The following is a 26,664-nucleotide window of genomic DNA, read 5'->3' as shown; positions in this document are numbered from 1 at the left end:
ATGCCACCCACACCAAGAAGGTTCCGCTTCCTTTGCCAGCAGATACATGGATGAGGAAAGGACTTGCCTCGTCTGAAACCGACGTCCCTCAGCGCTTCGCACTGTTTAGTGAAGCTCAGCCCATAGGGAACACTTCAGTTTTTTCCGACACACCTGTTGATTCCTCTCAAACAATATCATTACCATCAGCATTGGAGAATTCAAGTTTTGAACAATTGCCTGAACAATCGAACACTCTTTTGCCATCCAATCCACTGTTTGAAGAGCAGACTCGCCCTGGAAGAAGCCGATACTTTCTTCGTCCACGCAACAAAGACTAATAAATTACTTTTATTATTTTTTTGATTACACATTATCCCCTCACATTTGCCTTGAATATTGTGGACATTTTTATTATATATGTATCTTTTTCCAGTACAGCTAGGAGACGTAAATGAAATTGGTTGTTCAACTGATTAAAACCTATCATCTGGGTTAGCCGTAGGGCCGCGCGGGTACTTCTTTCTGTTTAGCAGTTATTGACACTAGGTCGATTTCTTTTGTCGATTTCTGGGAACTCCTGGGAATTGACAATCGCTACTCAGAACGAAGTGCGTCAAGAACGTTGCGGACGGTCGTTAGAGGATGGAGTTCTCTAAGCTGTCGAATATGGAAAAGATGTCAGCGCAAAGATCTGCATTACATAAGGTGTTTCGTACAAAATGTTTTTTGCTACAGGTTTTCATGTTGTCCCTAACTGTATCTATGCTGCTAGTGGGTGGAGTGTATTTTGGTTTCCAATCATTATTGCCTTCTACTTTACCTACTCCTCCTTCTCATGATCTAAGTTTCATCACTACTGCTTCTCCACATTCTTTTCACCTACTACCCCAACATGAACAAGTCAGACGTGCGGAATTTAGAAACAATTCCTTCGTTCAACTTCTCCATCAGCATCAGTTGGTGGTAAATATTACCAATTGTTGGGTGTGCGGGCTAATGCCACATACCATGGATAGGGGTATTCCATATTTGGTTCTTCCGTACAGCCCCCAAGGGTCAGCTCGAGCATTCCAAACTATGTTCCGTAGTGCACTAGATTCCTACCCCCATCGAGAGCCACGCTCAGCAAGCTTTGGTCTTGGCCCGTACCACAAGTCTCTGGCGATAGCTATTGCTGATTTAGATAGAGATATTTTTGACGCATCGCTTATCCCAGAGGAGGAGGTGCAAGCCTATAAATACCTTAGTGAGGCTGAGTATAGTGTATCAGTGGGTGATAGGCAGCTCAAAAGCTCATCTCCAATTTGGATCGTACCTCACCTAGGCCACTTTTGCCTGCAAGGTCGTGGCCGAAATCCGAGAGCCCAGCTCGGGAGGAGTGCTTGTGTTGATACTTACGTTCTACCAATGCTCTCTTCCCCTGTCTTCCTAACTGCCAAGGGTACCTATTTTGTATGTTATGATCGAGCATATACATGGTTACCTCATGACTTCTCGGGTACCTGCTATATCGCAAATCTCTTGCCTCCGACTTTCACTGTTGCCTCAGACTACCACAAAACCAGAGTTGTGAGAGGTGTCATTAGTAAAGAAGATACTGCCGGTCAAGAAGCAGGAGACTTCTTTAAGGGTTTCCTACCGTTTTGGGGCCCTATGGTCAATAGCAGGAATCTGAGACAGTTAACTCGTGTGGTAGAAGCAACTGCTAATATAACTGCGAGTGCCCTTGGTAACCTGACAGCAGAGCTTCAAGCGGATAGGCTTATGACGTTACAGAACCGTATGGTTCTAGACATTGTACTAGCAGATAGAGGTGGTGTGTGTAAGGTCATCCATTCGAGCTGCTGCATTTTCATACCTGATAACGCTCCAACGGTTTATCAAGCCATCTCCAAGTTGCATAAAATCTCAGAGTCCATACACGTGGACGAGGGAGATTGGACGCTTCTAGGATGGTTTTGGGGTCTGATATCGACTTGGGGTTGGAAGATTCTGATGATTATAGGGGTTGTTGTGACGTTTCTATTCACATGTTGTCTTTGTGTGCAGTGTGGTCCTGCCTTATGTGGCCTATGTGCTACAACGTGTATAAGAAGGCCATCTGTTACCAAAGAGGCATTAATGGATAGAATAATGTTCCAGCAACATCTGAATGATCTGATGAATATCGAGATTGACTCTGACTTCGACTAGTTCTTGCCTACATGAGGGCAAAAGGAGCGTCTGAGGTTCCGTGAGAATCGTTACGGTGTTCTGGGCATGAACGAATATGGGCAAGTAAGGTATCTATGAACCGTAAATGACGAGTTCAGTAAGTGTACGCGTTTTCGCTACACTACCTGGCATGGTTCGCCTTATTTACGTGTTTCTACATCTGAACCCTTGGGTTCCATTTTAGATACGGCATCCATTTTGTTTCTTGCCCTCACGTAGCCAGCGAACAGGCAACTGTCCGCATCGTGACCTTTTAGTTCCTAAGCCTTACGGAAGATGCATATTCCTTTCATGCGTCTTTTATGACCGGGGGAATGACACTGCAAAGGCAGATGGCTCCGCTCGAGGGTAATCTTGCCGAGCCGGTCTATTGTTTCAGCCTTGCATGCGCTCGGCTCAAATCCTTTTGATCCTGTGATCATGCTTCCGATATTACCCTCACACTCTTTCCTCTACCGCTGTCTGACTTCCTTGCAGCTGTTCTTGTCTCTTACTCTTGTCTTTTTTACAACTAGAGTGGGATGCGCCTAGCAGCAGGATAATGTGCTTTTACAGTTGGGAACCAGCGATGTTACTGTAATTATGTTCCGGGGTTCTGAAAACATGAAAGCGACCCTTTGTTTTTTACTGTGGGAACTGAGTTGTAACGTTTTGTTCATATGTTGTGCAATGGCAAAATCTTGTATAAAAGAGAGTGACCCACATATACAATTCGAAGCAGACTCTCAGAACCTACACGCTGTTGTACTTCTTGTGACTTTTGCCTCCCTGCAGTAATAAACGCTGATCTATGACGCCGAAGGAAGTCTCCCGTGTCTCTGTCTTTAGTGCGCCAGAACAGGTATCCCACGAAGGTTTTAGGTGTTGTTCCCTGGCACCGCTGGGCCTTAAATAGTCCAGTCCTTCAGTCTCCTGATGGCCTATGTGCATCTATGCATGTGTCCATAATGTATAATATATAATATGTCACAGGTGCTGAGACAAAGTACTTCCTTCATATGCATGGGGCCAAACCCCATGCAAATGAGGGAACACCAACTTAACACCTTGCGCGCTAGCGGTTTTCCCGCTGTGCGCTGACTTTTGCGGAAGTCCGCGTTACATGACGAGCTCAGCTAGTCATGAGCGTACGAGAGGCGTAAGCGTCGAAGGGGTTAAGATAGAGTTGTTGCTATATATGAGCTGTTGCTATATGTATTACATAAGGGGGCGCACATGTGTCTGCGGTCCCTTCTGTAACACTACATTGCCCAAGGGGCGGGGTGCACGCAAAAATGGACACAAACCTGTTGCACCCCTGGCCACTGTAAGTAATATGGCCCCTTGAGTACTACATTTATAATTGAATAAAAATCGGTACAAGTACAGAATTCAAATGAAGAACTTGGACTTGATCTGCTACTCACACAAGGAGCTGGGCAACTTGGGGGCTCCTTTTCATAGAAGTGTACAAGTAGTAACTGACAATAGTGCAGCATTTGGCAGCATCAGGACATCTATGCCAGCATGCTAGACCAGCGGTAATCACTGTCTTTCATTAAGATGATTCAACAACCTCTCCTAAAGGCTGCTTAAAAATAGCCTTCCTTCCGTTCATTTTAGCTGTAGATAGCGGCAGCCGGTACAGGTAATTGACGTGGGGCCGGGCAGGGCGTGGCAGGGCGGGAAGCCGACAGACGACGGAATAGGTGTTACATATTTATTTAATTATACCTATTCTGTCCTCTGACGATTTCCCCCTGCTCACGCCTCACCGCCCACCGGGTTTACCTGTGCGGGCCGCCGCTGGCTGTATACTGACCCAGTGTTATGAGGATGAGCATACAGAGAGCATACTGAGAGTTATAAAGTGGAACTACAAGTCACAGGAGGCTTAATGATGTTGGCTAAAATGGCACTTGCTGAAAGTGACCCTAATGAATTTCTCGGCATCTAAGGAGCAGGTGGTGGAGCACACCCACGTTTGTGTCTTCTAACTCCTGCCTAAGTACACTTCCTCCCTTCAGGCTGTAGCAGAATTTTGGGGCTAAGTACATGCAACCCAACACCCAGATTACCCTCGTTACATGGGTGTGCTGCATCTGTAGCTATGAAATGAATAGTGGACATTTTGCTTCCCCACTTCAGCTAAGCGTCATGATAGGAGGAATATATATTAACTAATTTGATGCTCTTTATTTTCCATGGTTCTTGAATACTCTCAGATGCCCACCTTACCCATGCAGACGCCCATCATTTGCCACATGAAAGGGTTTTGTTTGACCTATGATGCAGCTAAGTGCCCAGTTCTTCCGTGTCCTCCTTGGCAGGTAATCTAGCTGACATCTGTTTACTTCCATCTCGCAGAGAGTGTCTTGTGGTTAAAGTTGCCCCACCCCATCCGTAGACTGAGTAATAGCCACAAGAACATCTCGGAGGACTGCACAGTACCCAGAGCATCTTGAGCATCCTCCAACTTCTTGCATTGTCAGCATTAGGACCACTCGATTGAAGTCTATGCCAGTCGGGCTGTAAAGTTCAGATGTGTACTGGGGAACACTTTGGTGGGCAGGTAACTCTCCAAATACTCATTAGTACCACCCCCACCCTCCTGATTTTCTCCCAGCCAGATTTGGTCAGCTCATTCAAGCCAGAGTAGTCGAACACAAATCGTTCAAACTTCAAAAGTTTACAAACTTTACGGTTGTTAATGCTTGTTTGTGGTTGAAATGAGATTTATGTTTTCTTTAAAAATCTCTATCTCAAGAACCCTCTGGTGTATTTTGCTTAATTTGGTCTCTAAAATTTAATAAAAGTATAATCTATTTTTATAAATTGGTGCCGAATTTCCTTTATGTTGTGTGACTTTCCTATCTCGTTGTTGTGTGCTTCTAAATGCTTTACATTAGTTCCTTTGTTTGAGCCTAGCAGCTCGAAGCCAAAGGTACCTAGGGTTGAACTAATGGTTTTACATATGAGCCAGACTGGAGCCAAGACAGTTTCTGCTAGTGTATTACATAGTAAGATCGCACGACCATACCATACAATACATCCAAATACTCAGAATGTATGATGATTTGGTGTACTGTTAAGATGTAAAATATTTCCTCATGCATTGCAATGCAGGCAGTCGGGCCGGCATCACTTGCGGGTGGAGAGGCGGGGGTCGTGCGGGGGGGGGGGGGTAATTTTAAATTAAAAAAGATTAAAAAACCTTACCTTCTGTCTTCGGGGCCCACGTCGCGTCATCCTGGTAGGAAGTAGCCGCAGGCAGCCTTCCTCCCCTCCCCAAAGCCAATCACAATGCTGCAATGGCAGCGTTGTGATTGGGTGAGACGCCGACCGCACATGCGTCTATGGGGTGGCCGTTTTCTCCATGCAGGCTGCATTTAGCCTATATGGAGAAAACGGGAGAGTGTGCATGACGGGTTTGGTCAGCCCTGGGGCCGACCAAACAGTCAGTGCCCACAACATTGGGTTAGCCACTCCTTGATTTTATGTTTCTGCTTCTCGCACTGCGAGAAAGCAGTGGGGCAATGCTCCTCCGCCCAGATGGAGGAGCCACCCCTGAATGCAGGCACTCTGTAGAAGGTGGAATGATACACCAAACAGCCAGTAGTATAGGGTTAAAGAGTGTTTTCCTCTGGGTGGAGCCAAAGCCCACAAAGTCCACTCCAAATATATTATTAAGCTTTGGTAATAGGCGTTGAAGACAGCTGCACTAAGAAGTCCTACTAAAAAATGGCTGGGTCTAATGGCAAAAAGTAGTAAAGGGTCTTCAGTTAACTTTTTAGAGAGAGTCATAACATTTTGTCGCTAATTCTTTTCTACTTATTCTACTTTTTCTGAAGTGTAAACACCCATACCATGACTTTCATGATGAAAAAATTATATTGAATAAATGACATACCAGACAGAATCTTCCAGATATTTTTCATCTACTCTGAGAGCAAAGTGGAAGGCTGGGCAGCCAATAGAATTTGTAAGAGCCTTGATCCGGGTGCTCAGAGAGGAAGAAGGTTCTCAGGGAGACAATGAAAGGAAAACCCCTGGACATGTGGTTGTTTAGGAACACTTTCCTTGCTGTAAATGTGAATGCAATCATTTATACAATGGAATATACGACAGTCCTAGACTTCCTAGCCATTTACGGGGGGAGGGGAGAGGGGGTTCTCGGTTTTTGTTTTTTACAAATTCCTGAAAGCATGTAACTGAAGTGCTGGATTGAAAGGCATTGGGCTGAACAGAGACCTTGTGCAATGGCAGTCTCTCTTTTAAGTCTTTCAGTGTCTCTTTGTCACTGTGTCTCACCTGTTCTTTTATTCAGTCCCTATCTCTATGTCTTTGTGGTCAACTGTGTCTTTCTAATTTTTTGCTCACTTCTCATCTGCAGATGCAGACAATCTTTCTGCTCACACCAATGAGGATCTCTCGTCAGAGACAGAGGAGTACGAGGATTACTACTGATGATGGATATTTGGGGACTCAGCGATCTCTACTCACCAGGGCAAATCCATCTTCCCATCCCATAATGATCCAGAATGTTCCAGAGCCATCTGTGGCTCCTTGATGCCTGGTCTATTGCGTTCAACTTAAACGTGAATTAAACACATTCTATTCTAAACATTACATTCGGAGTACTTTAATAACAATGAGAGCTAAATGAATGGAAGGTATATTGATGTTCACAATGCAACCTAATAATAAAAATGTTTAAAACATCTATGACTAGTGAAATGCTGTTTATAAATTCTTCAGGTTTTTGGCTGTTTTAGAAATTGTGGCACAAGGGTAAAATAGGGACTTTACTCACTCCAAGAAGTCCAAGAAAAAAGGTCTGAGGCAAAAGGCCTGCATCTACGCACTAGGATCTGAAATGACATCTGTAAATCGATCCGGATGACCGCATCTCTTCTTCAATTGAGGAAAGAGATGAAGACTCATCTCTTAAAATAACACTAAATCTAACCTACCCCTGCTTAGAACCACTCTCTGAATGCGCCTTTGCCCTTGATCCTTGACATCACTCCACTGCCTTTTGGCTCTGTTCACTGTGTACCAACACCACATACATATTCCCATACTTTTGCAGGATTATACAATTGTGTCAATAGGGGGCGCCTGGTGAGGAACTCAGGTATTCTGGTTGTATTGCTCACACTCTGACACATCTCATCTATCAATGCAAATAATTAAACTAATGTGCCCTAGTTGGAATCTGTACAGTTGAAGGTTGGAAATATCCAAGAATATTGTGAAAAATATTCAGAATATGTTCCCGATATGTCCCCATTATACGAAAGAGAGCTACCAAGGTTCAAATTTGAGAATTATGATCGTCCTCTTGATAGAAGGTTGGTTACTCTAATATATTCATGCTAGTTTATGGCTCATACCTGTTTTACGTCTGATTGGACAATGGACATAGTCAATAGTGCATAATGATCTTCACAGCTCAACCCTAACTTGTCTAAGAGGGGAAATCGCCTCTGGTGATAGGTACTCTGCTGCCTAAACAGTATCTTAAACAAGACTTGTCAATGGACAGGCCCAAAAAAGGTAATCTTGCCCATTATGTTTGCCACCAAGTGCTTAATTTGATTCACTGGTTGCCGGTGAGGCCACCGGTGCTCATTTTTAGGGATCGCCACTTATTTCTCCTCATCAGACATTTCCCTAGAGCAAAAGAGGGAAAAACATACAAAGGGGAAAGAAGGAGAAACAGAAAGAGGATAACCCTTCACAAAGGGAGAAAGCAGGAGCCTGCAAGAGTGAGATAAAGGGGCAGGGAGTGTCTCGTAGTGGATCAGAGAAGCATTAGCTGGACTCAGGACTACGCAACCTTGCTATTCAGTGCGTTGACCTCTAATAGCGCTGGCTGAGGTCTTTTGAGCAGAGATTTGTTCACCAGCACTTTTTATTTTACAAATCAAGCACTGTTGCCACCTACATTCTAACTCCTCGATAGACCCCTAAATATGTTTATCATGAGAATGTACCTATTCTATTATTTCACTTTAACCACAATTTAAATCTTGCCTTTGAGTTTTATTTAAATTAACAGTTAAGTCATCCGTCGCTTGCCAAGTCAGGCATCTGGGAAGGGATGGATTTGTGTTAGATTCTTACACCTAAGGTAATGACTCAGAGGCGCTGTACCAATGGTTCATTTTTCTGGAGATTGATCCAGAGAGGTAGGACCCATGGACTGAAAATCAAAAATCAGAGTCCCTTCTCCTGGGTTCACTATGAATCAGATCTCTTACTATTCATAGGGGTATTAACTAACGGCGTGAGGGGTTGCAGTGTTACATCAGTTACCAAATTTACACTTTGATGCAAATGGTGCCTAAGAGTATCAACAATGACATGAAACAGTGGTGTTGTATATAAAAATATTGATCAATCATTTATTATAAAACAGAATAAAAACAAATTAGAATGAATAGCGACATGTACAGGATGCCCAATTTATCATAAGATTTTCAAACACAAACAAAAACATACATCATGTTTAAAAGATTGCTATTAAATCACTATACCATCATTTATACAATAAATTTGTTAAAAACAGATTTGTCATGGGAACGAAAAAGTGTCGACGCAGCGTTTCGGTGCCTCTTTATTCTGCACCTTCTTCAAGGACTCGTTCACGATTCAGTTATTATACTCTGAAAACATACAGTGATGGACTGAAAGCCTTCATGTCTCTAGTCAAATATTTACAGTCTGTCTTCCATCTTTCACGGAGCTATGGAAACCTATTGAGTACGATGGGGATTCAGGGCTGTTATTGTCCAGCATAGTGTTTGACTTGTATCCGAAACCCTGGAATCAGCTGCTTCAGTGACAGCCCATTGACAGTATGGCTGAGAGATTGGAAGGTAAATATGGTCAAGAAAATGTGTATAGTCCTACCTTTCTACGGCCATGGCCTATCTTGTATACTGTTAGAGGCCACAGGCTGAAGTTATCCGTGGTGCAGCAAGTGCAGTGACACTGGACCCAGAGGCCCAGCCTCAATGACACCATCTGAAGTTAGTTTAATGGTCGTGTGCTAAAAATATTGTGAATACAGAGCCTGCCTGAGGCCTAGTCATTGTTTACTCTTAAATGAGGGTGGGCTGATCCGGTGGAATAGTGGAAAATAGCAAAATGGAAAAGAAAGAGGAAAGGGACTAAGGAAAAGAAGAGGCACAGGTAAAAGTGAATTGAAGAAGACAATAATGACGAGGGACACATTTCTCCATCTGAGTCTATCACTTAAGACTTTTTCTTTTCAGCTACCATGGCACTTATTACGAGTTGCTAGGATAATTCCAGTACACACATTATCAGTTTGGCAGCTAACACCACTGCCCCTGTATACTGGTCCCTGGATACATTTCAGTATGTCACACCTGCTGAAATTTATTGGGGGAAAATGCCCAGTAATTATTGGGACAAGCTTATTTTGCAGTAAGTACCAGAATGTACATGCTATTCCCCACTATTGGGGACACACTCATAAGTGGGGGCTATTCATCCTACAAAATGAAATCTGACCCAGGCAGAGTCGTTTTTCATCTGGATCAATAAATATCAGCTCAAACACTGGACCACTCCTAACGAAAGCTTGTGTCTTCCAGGTGTCTGGGCGGGAATGGTTTTTCTGACTTTTTTAGATTTTTTCTGGGTAGACTATTTGAAAATATGCCTGTTATTCCCTATTGTTGGGGATAAACTCATAATTGGTGGCTATTTATGGTACAGAATATATTCTGACCCCTGCAGATTTGGATTTCATTGGGTGGACTCATATCGAGGGTCTATGTCGAGGGGGATGGTTTCCTGGTTGACATGTTCCCTCATGTAGACTCTTTTCTAGACAGATTAATGGTCATACATGTCAATGAGCTTGTCCCAAAGGTACCCACCTGTTCTGGCAGAGTTTGCTTTTCCTTCTTTTTTTCTGTGCCATTGTCACTGTATTCATTGTTATTGTGTTGTGCCAGTCTAGGATGTTGGGGAGCCAGTTTGTTAATTCTGACAGACACTGGACGAGATTAAAACATTCAGCTTCAACTCTTGGTAAGTAGGTGTTAACTAGAATTTCTCAGGATCATAGCTTAACTTTGGTGGATTGTCGAAGACGAGTTCAAGAATGCTCTGCCAGGGGCATTGCAACATCAATAGCATCTTTAGCAGATTTTAAATAGGCACCTCAGATGCAAATTACCATGCTGGTTACATGGACCATGCATATTTTTGTGTTGCACTACATGCTAGATATGCAATGAAAAAGAGCTAGCATTAGGTTTCTAGGAGTCTTTTGTCATTATTAGTGCCTGAGATTAATTGCAACCCAATGAGCGAAGTGGAATTTTGGCAACATGCAAAGTTTAAACAGAAAAGCTTTTGTTTTTCCTTATAAAATGGTAGGAACTTTTTGGGGATGTACATGTCCCCTGGTGATGTTTCAATTTTGCACCCCTGTCCAGGGCTACCCAAATGCAAGTCTCTGCAGTATTTCTGACTTTTTGGGCTGAACACACTAGGCTCTCATAGGTGTATGCTGATGACCACTTTAGCTAACTGGAACATGGGCTTTAGAGCAGCGTCCTGTTGATGAGTGCAATTCAGGGCTGGCTGTATGGTAACATCTTACATGATCACTGTTTCTGCATTTTAAACACTACTGTGTGAGGTGCAAGTGTAGGGCATAGAAGGCAGGCTAATTTGTTTGAACGGTGCAGCTAATAAATGTGTGTTTGATTGCCATGGTTTTGCAACGCACACTAACAAACTAGAGAAGGAAAATTTCCATTCTTTGTTGTATGCACTGTCCATGAACATGGCAGCTGATATGTGGCTGCAAGGAGGAATGACTCCTTCTGATTTGTAGGAAGAAGGAAGAGAAGTAATGCTAACCTTCAGTGTATATTTTGAGCAAGCAGCATTATTTAATATTGTGTGTAATTATATAAAAGTCAAACATGAGCCAACCCCTCCTCACTCCATAGAACACTTTTCCTAAGAGAATTATATAAGGTACCGATTGGAAGCAGGCTTAGCCGCATGGGATAGTTGCTGGAGGTGATGCTAAAATAATAATTTCCGACTTCAGGCATGATGGCATAGTAAGGCAAGACGAGAGGCACTACTTGGGCTTGGCCTATTGAGAAAAACGTATACATTCAAACCATTAGACTTCTGGCTATATCTTAGGTAGTTTCTAAATTGATCGGCTAGGGATCTGTCTTAAAATATGGTTGAGGCTTATTTAACCTTCGCTCTAAGTATTAAGGCCAAGGGAGACCTATCCCACATACTATACGAATGTCCCAAGGTTCAGACATTCTGGAGCAAAGTTTATGACTTCATAGACACACTGTTGGGATGTAACACAAAGCGGGGCCTCCCGGGCCTAGCAGCGGCATTCACGGCCATTGAGCTCGACTCCAAAGAGGATCGAGACCTAGTTGACCTATTGCTCACGGCAGCTGCCAAAACTATCTTAGCAAACTGGAAGAACACAGGCAAAGCCACTTTCAAGCGATGGATCAACTTGGTAATCTTTCTGAGGCGAGCCGACAACATCACCGCAAACCACCGCCCGGCAAACCACACAGCCAGAGGGGGAATGTGGGCAGCTCTAGACGCCCACCTGGAACGTTAAGCCCCCCCCCCTCTTCTTTCCTTCTCTCCTCTCTCCTTTTTCTCTCTCCGCAGTCAACAGCCAAGCAGTGCTTGTAACAATGCCAATTTTTCTTGACTCTGCATTGTACTATACTGTAAATTTATTTTCAATAAAATACTTTTAAATAAAATAACTATTCCTGAGCTGTTGACAATACTTATACTTGTTCAAAGTCACATAGTAGTGAATACAAAATAACCATATAGTGTGAAATACCAACTAGTATGTTTGTGTACTGATTTTGGTGTACACAGCAGGGCGTTGGAGAGAGAATCTCTGATGGGTTCCTCTGACTCATGACACTTTCAACCTATCAGATAACAACTAAGGGGAAGAGTCACAATAACCGGCGCATCCCTGCATATTAGCAGGGATGTGGCAGTTATTTCGTGTGACGTAAAAAGACCCTTGCGCCACCATGGATGTGCCGCATTTACAATGCGTCACATCGTGGCGCAAGTATAGACAGATGCGTGACGCATCTGTCAGCGTAAAGGTGGCACAGTGCTGGAGTCGTGTTGCAAGCGTGATGCAACTCCAGCACTGCTCAGGGGCGGCCTATACTTGCTGTGCTGCGTCACTCCTTACACCTGCTACAAGCAGGTTTAAGGTGTGACGCAGGTGTAAGGTTTTGACTCAGCGGGGTCGTAAAAATGACTCCGTGAAATCTTGTAGATTTCACTGCGTCACTTTTACGAGGCTTCCTTGCGACGGAACGCCCACCCTGCATACATTATACCTGATGCAGGTATAATGTAGTGCAATGCTTTACAACGTGACGAATCTCCCTACATGCATCACGCTGTAAATATGTCACATAGTGGCGCATTGTTTACGAAGCCGCTGCGAAACTGAAGTGACGCACCATTGTCGTAAAGATGTCGCAAGGGGGTTGTAAATCTGCCCCAAAGTTTGGGAGAGGGGCAGAGGCTCACGCCAGTTCTCCTTTGTTCTCAGAAAAGGACACAGTTACCTTTTATATGTCTGTTTCTGTACCTAGCAGTACCACAGTAACTTTGGGGTATCAGAATACTGTGGTGGGTTTGAAGTACTTTTGATGTGTCTTGCCTGTTCCTTTGTCGAGCCCTCTCACTAGAATGTATGGAGAATGAGGATGATCAGAGGCTGGGGTCAAGTCTGGAAAACTTTTGTTCCCGTAAAGACTGCCAGCTTGTGCAGTTTAGCCTCGGTGACGGCAGGTTTATTTTGTTGCTGTAGTGGGTGTTTTTTTTTGCAGTTTTATATAGCACAAACTTGACCCGAGGGTATCAGAACTCTTTGCATGAGCACCAGTTGCATTACTGATGGACACGTTCATTTTTAGGCACTGGGAGATTAAGTGATTTACCCAGAATCACAGGATGTGTGAGCCTCCTGCCACACTTGAACCTAGTTCCCCACCTTCAAAGTGGGCCACCCTAGCCGTTCAGTCACACAGCGTTACATTCTGCTCCTAAAATCTAAAGGTTTGGCAATCATTTTCAGCCTGAACCACAACTTTGATTTTTTTTCCTGACATTGTAAAATTGTACTGTTTGGGGTACCTAAATGCTAAACTTGGAAATGTTCCGGTAGCAACTTGTTGGGAACCCTGAAGGTGTCCCTGTTAGAATCTTACCCAAAAGTCCTTTGATCAGAACAGCCCCCAGGAGTTAGTGGGATGATGAGCAGGAAAGCAAGTTAGTCTAAGTATCTATACTTGGTATTGTTAGGGGAACAAACATCTAGCCACGGGACACACACAAGCAAGGAACCGCCACAGTAACAATCGTTGCTCTATTGAAAGGCATATGTGATTGACATGCATTCTGTACCATCTTAAGATGGGAGTTCTTCAAAGGGCTCTATTAGCATTGCCCAGTCCAGTAGGGGTGACCAGAATGTTTCAATTATAAACGATTGTCCAGAAATGATGTAAATCCTTGTATGGTACAAAGGGTGCAAAGCAGCAAGAGACTCATCTTTGCAACTTCTTTGAAGGACCTAGCAATAATGCTATGTCTTGCCTTGCTTTTCCAAGTTATGCAGCAGTTCTATTGATATCTTGTCTTTGTTCAAATGTGGGATCAAAGTTCAAGCACTTCATGGTCAACCTCATGATCAGTCAATTTGGATTGTCTTGAATATTTCATTAGAAAGTAGGGGAGTGTTTTAGGAAGTAGGGGAGTGTTAGTTATAAGTTTACTACCAACATTTCACAAAGGTCACTGCAATTCCCTTTCTGGGTCCTGGAGCAATCAATGGTTACTGTGCAATATAATCAGTAGGTGTCATGGCCTTTTTAGATTTTTTTTATTTTAGGTAAAGCTATTTATTGAGCCAACAGTGTGATGCATAAGATAACATTGCAAATATAAACTGTGAAGTTTAGACTTAACAATCTAAGAATATAACATATGTAAATCCTAGTGGGAAAGTACACAAATTCTAACAATATTAGCAAAGTAAGATTATATAATACAATTGTAAATAAAAGAAAGAAAGAAAGAGAAAGGGAGAGAAAGGAGATTAGGAGGGAGCAGAGGTAAATAAATGAGATTATAAATAAAGTTGTAATCGTACAAGTATGCAAATGACAAAGCAGACTGAAAGTATATATAGAACATTGTGCAATGATAAGTATATACAAATTTATAAAGATAGACATTCAAGTATATTGTGTACAGTTACGTTGAAGAGGGGGGAACAGTCTCATTAGCAATAAGTGACACAAAATTAGTGAGTGGTGACCAAAGCTGATGATGCTTAACAGATAGATGTACTGAATCAAGCTTGTTGCTATCTCATCTATGGTGATAACATTCTACGTTCCAACAACCTTGAAGAGTAATATTATCTGTGGATTTCCAGTTTGAAGTGATAACAAGGATAGCTAAGGAGATCAAGAGACCAACATGTTTCCCAAAGCATTCTATGAGAAACCCATGCATCGTGTGCACTGCCCACAAAAAGGTAATCATGTAAGAGAGGTATGTAAATCTGAATAATGGATGTGATGAGTATCTATGTTAAAACCCAAAAAGTGGACAGAGCTGAACAGGAGAAAACATGTGAAAATCTTTACTTGAGTGGGTGTGGCAATGCCAGGAGATTTCTTGCTGTGCAAGTTTATGCTTGAAATAGCAAGCAGGAGTGTAAAAAGTGTGTTGCCAAAAAAATATAGGGGCCGATTCACAAAAGTAATCTGAGTCAAAAGTCTAACTTTACGACTTTCGGTATTTACAGATCATTTACGAGTTGTACCTTTATGTCCGCATTCAGGACGGAATCTCCACACCCGGGCCGTTCTCTCCACACATGGCCGTACTCTCCGGCACGGGCCGGATGGGGTGTAATCAATGGGCCAGAATACAATGTTTACAAAAGGGAACATTAGGAATGTGTGATAAATGGTAGAGGAGGTCATGAAAAACAGTTTGGGCATGGAAAAGAGTGTGTCAAGTCACTACAATATATCCCAGAAAAGTTTGCTCCTTTGCATCATGGTACACGCAGTGCAGAATTTGCATTACCCTCAGTGTTGACTGTAGTGTCAACACTACAGTCAACACTAAGAGGAGCGCAAATTGTACCATTATGCAAAGGAGCAAACACTTCATCCAGCCCGAGCCGGAGAGAACGGCCCGAGCCAGAGAGTACGACCCCGGTGTAGAGAGTACAGCCTGGTGTGGAGATTCCAGTCCGACTGCTGATGTAAAGAAACAACTCGTAAATGATCTCTGTGAATACTAAAAGTGGTAAAGTTAGACTTTTGTTTCAGATTACCTTTGTGAATCGGCCCCATAGTGTTTGAGTTAGAGTGCCGAGCGAGCAGTGAAGTGTATTTTGTTCCAAATACCTTCCAAAGACAGAGATTGGTCAAATGGAACCAATACCTGATTCCCATAGTATTTCTACAGATGTTTTAGCCCTATCTGGATCTGCTGCTCTCAAACGTTTGTACATACAGGTTGCTTAGGGGTGAATGGATGTAGGAATCTGATGAGAAGATGAACTGGAAGGGATGTTTCAGGAGGAAAGTTGTGTATGAGAGTATTTTGAACTAGGATACAACGTTTGTGATACTGGTAATGCATGTGAGGTGGGAGATTGTAAGTGAATTATATCTTGGAGAAGGGAACCTGATTTATATAGTTGTGAAATAAGGAGGATACCTTTGTTCATCCATGACTTCCAATACAGAGACCTACCCAGGCTCTCAAGTAAAAAATTGTGCCAAATAGGGCTGCTGAGGAATTGATGAACAGGGTAGAGGGTAGAAACAAAGTAAGGTTTCAATAATATGCAGGTGTGAGAAACAATGCTGGGTAGCCAAAAGTTTGGAGGCTTAGACATAAAAAATAATGTGTTTGTGAGAGAAGGGGGATAAGATACCATGTTTAAGAGAAAGCCATAACTTTTGAGGAGTGTTAGGCGATGTAGATAAGTAAATATGTTGTTGCTTGATGCCAAAAGCCTTGTGATAGTTAAGAAAATTACTTGGGAAGTTTTACTTTTGTTAAAGAAATTCAAGGGGGTTTGCCATGGCAAAGAAACGGGGAGGGAATCTTATCAAGTAAGCGGTAAAAATCTTGGGTATTTTCATAGGAAGCATTATAAGAAAGAAGTTGATAATAGGGAAAAGCATCCTTTTAATAGTGTCTAGCTAACCCCATCAGGAAAGATACAGCGGAGACCATATTTGAGAGAAAGAGAGGAGCTTACCTGACAAGATGTCTGAGTTAATTTTGTGTGTCCTTGGGAGTATTTTCATACCATATACCTAAACATTTGATTTTGGAATAGTTCCAGTAAAGACCTGCACCGACAAAGATATTTTTGGAACACTATTCTTTTCTCTGGCAGTACCTCTGTTTTGCCTACATTGAGTCTGTATCCCGATATGGCAGAGTATATATTTAATTAATGAAAGGAAGAAGGAAGGGAGCTATTCTGATGTGACATAAATAAGAGAATATCATCTGAATATGCTGTAAGCCTAATGTGAGTATTTCTAATTGAACCCTATACAAATAATAAGGGAGACAAGGTGAATCCCTGTCTAGTTCCTCTATTAAGAAGAAAGTAGGAAGAACGAATAACATTTTTGGTAACTGAGGAATGTGGCGAGGAGTCTAACAAGGATATGAGTTGAAGAAAATTAGGACCAAGGCCGTGCCATTGTAAAGCCATCATTAGAAAGTTCCAATTGACCCTATCATAAGCCTTCTCTGCTTCTAAAGATAGTGCTGGTAAGTGATTGTTTATCTTGTGGGCTTTATTGATGATATTTAGGAAAGTACAATAATTATCTGAAATATTTCTGTAAGTTACGAAGCCAGATTGATGAACATCAATGAGGGCAGGCACTATAGGGAGTAAGAAAAGGGTCAAGGCTTTGTCAAATATTTTTATAATCTGTTTTGATTAATGAGATGGGTCTATAGTTTTTGCATTGGGTCAAGTCACAATCTTTCTTGGGAATTAAGCAGATAAGGGTTTCTGCAAAGCATCCAAATGCGGAATATGAATCAGTGAAGTGAGTGGTTAATTTAAAAAGCTTAGGAAAGAGGAGTTTGTCAAAATGGAGATAAAAATTCAACTGTAAAACCAATTCTTTAATAAAGGTGGTATAGGAAGCAGGAAAAGAGGCATCTGGTAGTAGTGAGTTGTTGAACCTCCAAGAGGATTTGTTAGACCTACTGGTGAGATGTCTAAATCAGTTAGTACTGGAGCGTGGTCCCCCTTCCGCCACTGCGCAGCAGGGGGTGCAGGGGCTTGTGTTACGCCCCTGTCGATATCTCTTCTACCCTTGGGTGGCTCTCAAAGTGTTATTTATATGGAAGATGCGTGTTCTCTAATGTAATCGCCTATTATGTTATTATGCAGGGCCATTGGAGGTGTTAAATTTTGCGGCCGTGGCATTTGTTGCATAATTATGGATTTACCGCATTTGACACATAGTCCATCATCTGACGCATAAACTGCAGGTTTCAGCAAAAAAAATGTTTTAAAGAGGCTGCAAAGTGTGTCCCGACGTTGCACTGTACCGCCAAAAGTATCGCAAGGTGAAGCGCCTTGGCTTTGCCAATGCATGTTCATTAAAGCATTATGCATTTTTTGACATAAATAATAAAGAGCAATGTAACCCATACGCTGTCCTCGGAACGTATGTAAGGTAACTGAAAAATGCAGTGAATATGTTTTTTTCGCGTGAGTTTACATTTCTATCTAGCCCGTTCTGCTAAGTTGGAATTAGGTGGTGTTGCATTATTGTAAAAAACGCGGCAAGACCTAGTCGTGCGCAGAAATGTCTCAGGTTTAAAATCTGCGGATGCCTGCAAACCGTGGAAACTCCTCCGTGTAACTCACACGTGTGGAAATGCTGCTGACCCTGAAGGCAGTCGGGTCATTACCACATAGTGGCATTGCCCTCATTGAGTTCGCCTGGTACTCGAACAGGAGGTCAGTCAACGGCCTGCCTTGCTTTTGCCCTATAGACCCCCCTCCTGCCTTGGGAAGCAGGCGCGTGGGGTGTAGTGTGTTGTGGCGCAGCTGTGAACAGAACGCGCCTTTCCCTGCACACAGCCTATATCCACACAGCAACTCTATACACAACAGCCTGGCCCTGCGGGTGAATAACTTCCTCCATTCTGCTCTTCACGAGTGACGTGATCTTGGCTCTGATGACACGGCGTAGTGTCGGCGTGCAGGGTGTGCGGAGTTGTAGGTGTTCTACGGGGTAGGGGGCATTGCAAGTAGGAGGGCCCTGGCGGGCCGAGCCCCTCCGGGGGCAGCGTGCACGCTATTTGTGATTTGCGGAGCCTCCTGTGTCGGATCTGGATACACTGGCACAGACGAAGGCCTGCACCCTAGCACAGCCCCCGCCGCTCTCTGGGCGGCATGAACAAAGTGTGCAGAGAGCGGGGGACTGCAGGCATGTGTCCGGTGGGAGCTGCGACAAGACGCTGCTCAGGGAACCGGCTAGTTAAAGCTTGTTTGTATATGCGTGTGCCTTTACTACTCTTTCTAGGGCTAGACACCGTGTGGTCGTGAACAAAGTCAGCCAGGTCTAGGCCTTTCAGCAGCACGAGAGCGAGGGGAGTGTCACAGACACCTTTCACCAGTGGACGGAGGAGGTACAGCGACACGCCTTTCATCGACTATGGGCTGCGCCTCATTGCTCGACGCTTTCTCCTCTCAGCACTCGGGCTGAGTCTAAAGTGCATCCCACGGTTTGTTGCTCTGTTTGTTGTTAGTGACAGGGTAGGTGGGGGCATTTGCTTGGCATCAAGGGAGGCTCTGCAGTCTGGTCGAGCTGGGCGTTTTAGGATGCTGTGAAGGCCTCACATGGTTACTGGGGCAGGAAGCAGTGTCCAGTGACTGTCCCTCACCATGCACTCGACCAAAAGGCCTCAGCCCTGCTGTCCTCCGGGCGCTCTATTCCTAGCCCAGGCTACTGCTGAGCCAGCATGTCTCATTTTCTCAAAAATGTTGTCTTTGAACACAGATTCTTTTCTCACAGGCCCCGGCACCGGTTTGATTATTTCTGAGCCACACTGAGAGAGGAACATCGTCCTCGAGGCCGCCCGTGGTGACAGCCCTGATTATGCAGGATGCCAGGAATGACATCTCTCTTAAAGCACACGCCAGCCCTACTTATGCGACGTTAAAGAGTTACTGTGTCATGCAGTGACCTGCAGGCTTGGGCCCACAGGCATTGAGGTAGGCTCTCCTGCAGTGTAACTAGGGGTGCTCCAGGATGAAATACGTACACCACTGAGGCATGCACCACAAACATACTGTGCACACTTACACCACACACATTGCGCACAGCAACCAATCATAGACACGCTGTTCACAAACACATCCACCCCACTAACATGCACAAATAGCTACAGTCAGCAGATACACACAAAACCTCCTCATACTCACACCCCCCACACACTCACACACACACACACTTACTCTCCTATCACACATATAACACACTCCTTTCACTTATACATACAGCACACACACACTCCTATCATTTACACACAAACGCACACTCACAGTCCACACACACACACACACGCATACACTCTCCTATCATTTAGACATACAGCACACACACATTCACACAAAATAACCCACCAATTATGTTTTGGGAAACTGAAGGCAGTGCATTAAGCTGCAAGTGTGGCTTGGGAAAAAAGATGGCTGCTTGTCGTTTGGAGGTACTAGGCCTTGTGGGCTAGAACCTTTAGTAACACCAATACAGACTTTGCTAAAAATTTAATGCAACCCATTGTCATATACAATGCCAATAACTCAAACTTTAATGCTGCGAGACCTATTGCATTGCAAATGCTTGTTGCTGATGTAATGTTGTTTTCTGACTAGTCTGACTGGGATCCTGCTAATCAGGACCACAGTATCTCTGCTTGCTCCCCTAAATTGTAATGATAAGTACTTAAGTACATCCCAGATTGGATAATGGGGTATCCTTATGAGTCCCTAGTATATGGTACTAAGGTACCTGGGGCAGAGGTACCCCAGAGGCATGTATAATGACACCTATGGGAGACCATTCAAACTGTCACTACAGGCCTGCAATTGCAGCCTGTGTAAGCTGGTATTAACACCACTTACAACAGATATACGTTGATATATCTAGCGTCACTGCACTTAAAACCTATAAGTCACCCCTACAGCAGGCCTTTTTAATCATGAAGCAGGATGCTCAGTTCTAAGTGTGAGGGTGCCACTGCATGAGCAGGACACCACTACAGCCTATGGAGTCCATTCTCTAGGGTTGTAAGTGAGACAGCTATACAATATATAGAGGGGCAATGACCATCTTAAAAACCCTTTTGTGTTTTTTTTCAAACATGTTTGAATCATACCCCCACACCATAAACGGTGTGGGGGTATGATTCCAAGCACTGTTAAGGCCCTCTGTTATGTCCTCAGTGCTCCCGGTGCCAGTCTTCTAGCCCGGACAGCACAACATGGCTGCTGCCGACCAGAGACACGATTCTATCCTCCTGCTTCTGAGCCAAGCTCGAGCAGGGAAAGGCAGAACAAAAGGTATCTTGTCACAGAGAGGTGTGACCACCTCCCAGACAGTGCTTAGTGTATTGGGGCTGGGTGGGAGCGATTGCCAGCACCATTTGGTGCCCTCCATGCATAGTCCAGTTCAAACCAGTTCAGAGAGCCATTGGCTCCCACTCTGGTGCAAAACTGGACAAAGGACATTGGAGTATCCTCCCCCTTGTCCAGCCCCTCCTTATAGAGGGACCTCTGAATCATCCCAACCCTTTCCTTAAGGTATTTAAGGGCTTACCTGAGGGTGGGTCCCTAGATTCGTTGTGGGACATGAATCAATTCAGACACCACTTCAACGTTGACCGTCTGGGCACGCTGGACTTCGCTCTGGGCATCAAGGCTGCAACCGGGAAGACTTCTGCTGCTCCTGATCTCTTCGCCCTGCTCATCTGCTGCAACGTCCATGCCTGTGCTCCATACAGGAAACCTTCCAAAGCATGTGGGCATCCAAGACACCTGAAGAAATCTCAATTGAAGTGAAGGAGTCACTTCCCTGCATCTGCAGGCACAGCAACTAAGCTGACCGGCTTGCTGATCCTGGGCTCCCACGGACTCCGAAAGGCTCAGCAACACAGGTGCTAGTTCCTCACATCCCCCAAGACCTGTCCCACCAAGTTTGAGGCCAGTATCCCTCGTCAGAGCTGCAATAACTGAACCCCTGTGCACTGGGGCGACTTGTCGTTGTAAAGGCTTGTTGGCTTCCTTCCATCAAGATCTTCAGGCTCCATGTAGCCCCAACCTCAAGCTTCTCCAGTGATCAAGATCTTTGTCCTCGCTGCATCCCTTGCATCGTGGGCATGCATCTTTGGTGAGCTGTTCAAGGTCCTCTGTGACTCATGTGCCTGTGGGTCCTGTTGGTGGTTACCTTTTAATTCTTTTGGGCTCCCCTGATTGCTCGGACCTGCCCTGACTCAACTGCTTGTGGTGAGTCTCCTGAACCTTGCTGGTCCTGACATTGCACCTTCTTCTATTTCTTTGTTGGTTGCAGTTGCCAAGGCTTGTTGGTGCTCCAGCCGGACATTGACCCCTCAACTCTCGACATCCGATGCGGGGCAGCTTGTGTACGGCTCTTGGTCTTCCACAGCATCGACAGGTCCACACAGCTACAGTTTCCATGTCACCGTCAGCTCTCCTGTAACACCCGACATCGGTAGGCATGCGTCTTCCGTGCCTCCTGGTCACTCCTGAGTGGCATAGACTCTGTCCCCTCTGCTTGCAGGATCTTCGCCTCTTGATTCCACCTTTGGGTTCCACTGGACACTTTCACCTTCCCCAGCAGCAGCATCTTCCTGAAGTCCTCCAATGGGTTCAATAGCAGTTTCCGATGCCACTTCGCACCTATGCACCCGGCTTCCCTGGTGCAGTTATCCTGGTTTCTAAGCTATCCATGGGTGGTGTGGCTCTACAACCTTCTGTCTTCCAAGGGGTTTCTTCAGGGTCCACTGGGAAAGGTACTTCTTCTTTAAAACGGCAACTGCGACTTACCCATTGACTTGCACTTATCCCGCGGTCATGTTTCCACTCTGCACACGGCCTCACTTGGCGCTCCTGGTGATGGACCTTGGGTGCTTTCCTTGAGCCCCCGGCCCTCCTACGTTTTCTGGATATAGTCTTGCCTCAGGTTGTGGTCCACATACCACTATTTTAGTACATGGTTTGGTCTCCCCCGGGTGACCACTGTGTATTCTGTGCTACTTACCTGTTTCTATCGTAAAGTATTGTGTGCATTGTGTATATCTCTGGCCAGGAGATATCTTTATGTGTTTAGGAGTGTCTTATAATAAATACACATTTTTATAAATACACTGTGTGGTTCTTTTTCACTTATTCAACACCTATAAGATTATGTTCTGGTAAAAGAAGCTGCTTTACACTCTTTCTAGACTAAGCCTGAAAGCTCCTCTCCACAGCTACCACTTAGAGAGATTCTATGGTTGTCTAAAACCACTAAAACCACCATAAGGTTTGTCTGGACTGGTGCAGGGTGCCCACTTGCATAATTGTGCATCATATTCCAGGCCAGCTTCTCACACTCATCCACCAAATATTACTATGAGTAATTCTACAGAATTAAGAGAACGATGGAGTTTAGGCTTGAACACAATGTACCTAGCACCACAATCTTTTCTTTGAGCTGTAGAGCAGGGATATCCACAAAAGATGATAATGTATATGTGCATTTTGTAGGCTTTCAGGCTACACTTGATTCAGTAGATCGCCCCTGTTCATGGAGAAAATTAGGAGGTTTACATATTTTCACAGTCCTGATCAAAGTACTCCATATAGAAACCTGGACCAGGATCCAGGTAGGAGGACGAGAACAGCTTTTCAATATGGCCACTATCTCTAGTGGGCTGAAGCAAGACTGTGTCCTCCCTCCACATTGTTTTTACCTCTATTTGTCTGTTTTTTATATTTAAGGGCCTGGTCACTTATAGTTCACTTTTATTAATTGTGAGTTTATATATTTTGCGTGTACTTTTTTTTAACAAGTCACACAATAAAATTTAGATTACGATTTAAAATAAATAGGGAGGCACACAAAAAAAGAAGACCCTAGCAACTTCGGAGGGTGGAATAGAAACCTAACAAGAGTTTTTTTTACACCTATACTACTGTTTTTCCATGTGCTCTTTCATTGTTATTTGCTGTTAGATTGACTTTCTCAGTAACTGTTCCTTCATCCCTTCTCTTCCTAGTATAGACTCCCTCTGTTGTTGTCATCTTGCTATTATTACTGTACTTTTGTAAATAAAAAAACTGTAGAAATAAATGAATAAATAAGTAAACTATACAATGTATGCGGTAAGACACATTATTTCAAATCACATGGAGCTCAATGACCAATGAGATCCTATAGCAAAAGGTTCAAGTATCCCAACTCTAGACCCAAGTCTTTTACTAAGGCTGTCTTCACAATATTCAGTCAATGGGACAATCATTCGATACAGAATACTGTAAGTTGGCCAAGATGTGTGTGCACATAGCTCCTGGTTTTCAGTGGTCCTGGGGGCAAGTAGAGACTTCACATGATATTTGACCCCAGTTGGTAGAGAATCCCCCAAAACAGTCCCAAAAAGAACTTCAACCTAAACTGACAAGGTTCGATCACAATCGTGAGATATCTCAGGCAATGTGACTTGATTGATTCTCTGCGGACAACGTGCTGCATAAGAGGAAACACACAAAATAACTGAACTACACAAAATACTCAAAATCTTGCCTGTTTCAGTGGTTCGCCTGAGGAGCAGGTCCATGTGGAATTTAGAGCCCAATTTCACCGCACAAATAGCCCAGATAATGCCTTTTTTGGAATTTGCTGATTGTTTTCCGTTAGACTATTGCTAAGGGCTGATTTCTTATAGTATGTTATGCTAACCTAGCTGACATCCATTCAATCTATAAGTTAAGGTCTGGCAGGTGATTTTCAGGTTAACCTGATATAGTGTCAACATTTTGCATAAGCACGTGTTGTGTCATCCAAAGGAAACTATTGATCTTGCACATGGCCTGCAAGTCACACAACACACATGTAGTACAATACACTCACAGGAAACAGTAGATATATACTATTTAGGCAGAGTAAGGACCGCATTTATGGAATTTACATAGGTTTTATGCAGGATGACTGCTAGGCTAGCTCATCAACAGATGGGCAGGTAAAAGGTCTCAGTCGAGGAAACTTGCAATTTGTTGTGTTAAATTAAAACAACGTGACAAGCCAGAAAAAGTGAAACATTTATAGGCTGGGATAATTTTACATTCCCTGCCAAGACATATCCCAACAGCCCTTAAGAGATGCTGGTACATTTCATTATAGGCATGTTCTTCTTGGGTGTGGCTGAATAGAATTCATACAACAAACCCCTTCGAAGGAAATCTATTATGAGGGATCTAAGTCCTGGGTCCTCATCTTCAGCCATGCATTATTCTGCACATCGAAGACAAAGTAGATGTTGCACAGAGGCCAACGTAATCACTCACAACACAACTTTCTTCAAGAGTTTGGGGGGCGGGGGGTGATGCCTCAATCTTAGGTCTTGCTCCTCAGTCTGATTTTGGGAACCTTGTCTACCATCTTCTCCTACCAAATGTCTGTTCTGAGCCTGAGTTTGACTCTGTGAATCAGTGGCAGTTGTCACCACTTCTTCACTCGCTTGTTCCACTCTCTTGGTCTGGAGGCATATACCCACTGTGGTAATCCACCACACTTAACAGCAGCGTTCATCACAATTATCACTTGAAATGGTTCATTCCAGCACAGCTCAGGACAGGTTTTCCTGATGTTTTTCTTCACCAAGACCCAAATGCCTGAACTGAGGTCATGGCACAGCTCTTGTCTTGTAGCTGGGGTTGCCATGTCAACCTGATGAGGAGCAGAACACACCACATGAGCCAGTAGTCAAGAACCATATGATTTATAATATCCACAAGTGCAGCTGCAGGAACATATGGGATTCTCATAGCTCTCTCCATTAGCACTTTCAAATTGGAGTGCTTTGATGTCTCATCAGAACAAGGGGGAGAGCATTAGGTCATTTCAGAGAGGTAGAGACACATACTATTATAGGACGTAGAGGTCAGGGTTTTGAACTGATAGGGTGCTTGGACTAGGGCTAAGATTGGCTGTAAGGTCCTGGTCTCCTATTGGTTTTAGATTTTAGGGCTAGTGTTGTGATTGGATAGTGTTAGGGCTAGGGTTCCCATTGGCTGAAGGGGTCACCTGATTACTAGGGATATAAAAGGCCAGGCTTAGGGCGTCTCAGCCCGGGCATCGAGGGGAAGGGCAGAGAGGACAAGGGCAGTTGCCTGTTTGAGCCTGTTCGAGACTGGACGGGACTAGAGCCAGAAATGCTGTCCATTTTCTCATTTAGCAATACCCAGCCCACACCATCCACATCCACAAACAGAGCAACACACTCACACCAAATGTCCACCATGCACAACACTATCCACAGATTAATGTACCAGCATGCACCACATATCCAAACAAACCGCATCTACACACCCTAGTACACAACTATCCTATACCATTAACCAATACACTCATCACTAACAAAATGCCAATCAACACCATACATAACTACATCCCATTCAGACAGACTCTCCCTGCTGTAATTGCACCTAACAGACCACCTTTTATCACTAACAAACATATAATCATCCTTCCATCAGCTGTCCAACAAACACCCTCCTCTCCCTTCTACTATAATACCACTAACACACAACACACACACTGCACACCACCACACTTTGAAACTCTTGCAACAAACCAGTCTAAGATAAACACTCTCACCTCTACTTCATTCCCACCTACACACAACATACACACTACTCATAAACACATCACCACCCCCTCTACATCACAACCTCCTCTCACAAACAATATTATACAACCAAATCCATTGCATGAAACATATAAATCAGCACCCCTTTTCACTACTCCTCAAAAGCAAAACATATCACACACACCAGCACAACAAGATCTTCAAAGCGCAACACCTCATAATACTTACCATCACAAAATACAAACATATACCCACCTTTCAAACCACACAAAGGAACAAACTTCAATGCCAAGCTTTCACTCTTCCACCACACCTAACACAGATACAGCAATACAGCACCTCTCTTCTAACCGCCTCTCATCCATTTAGAACATTACCACATGACCCACATGCTGCACCACCTCCCCTGACTCATACACCTTCCGCCTGAAACACACTCAAAAAATATAAGCA

The 26,664-nt window shown here is 43.9% G+C and overlaps 1 protein-coding gene across 1 annotated transcript in view; it reads left to right on the top strand.

Annotated features, from left to right (window-relative positions):
- LOC144790701 (kazal-type serine protease inhibitor domain-containing protein 1-like) overlaps nucleotides 1-6,896 on the top strand; it is a 154,345-nt gene extending 147,449 nt beyond the window's left edge. Inside the window, exon 4 of the mRNA XM_078665424.1 lies at nucleotides 6,569-6,896. Coding sequence (XP_078521550.1) covers nucleotides 6,569-6,642 — 74 coding nt within the window. The 3' untranslated portion in view covers nucleotides 6,643-6,896. The remainder of the gene's footprint in view (nucleotides 1-6,568) is intronic.
- Nucleotides 6,897-26,664: the final 19,768 nt, after the last annotated feature.

This window comes from Lissotriton helveticus, chromosome 11, assembly GCF_964261635.1.
Source record: "Lissotriton helveticus chromosome 11, aLisHel1.1, whole genome shotgun sequence".
NCBI classification, from domain to species: Eukaryota; Metazoa; Chordata; class Amphibia; order Caudata; family Salamandridae; genus Lissotriton; species Lissotriton helveticus.
Note: the sequence above shows the minus strand (reverse complement) of the source record. Positions and strands in the feature narration are given on the sequence as shown.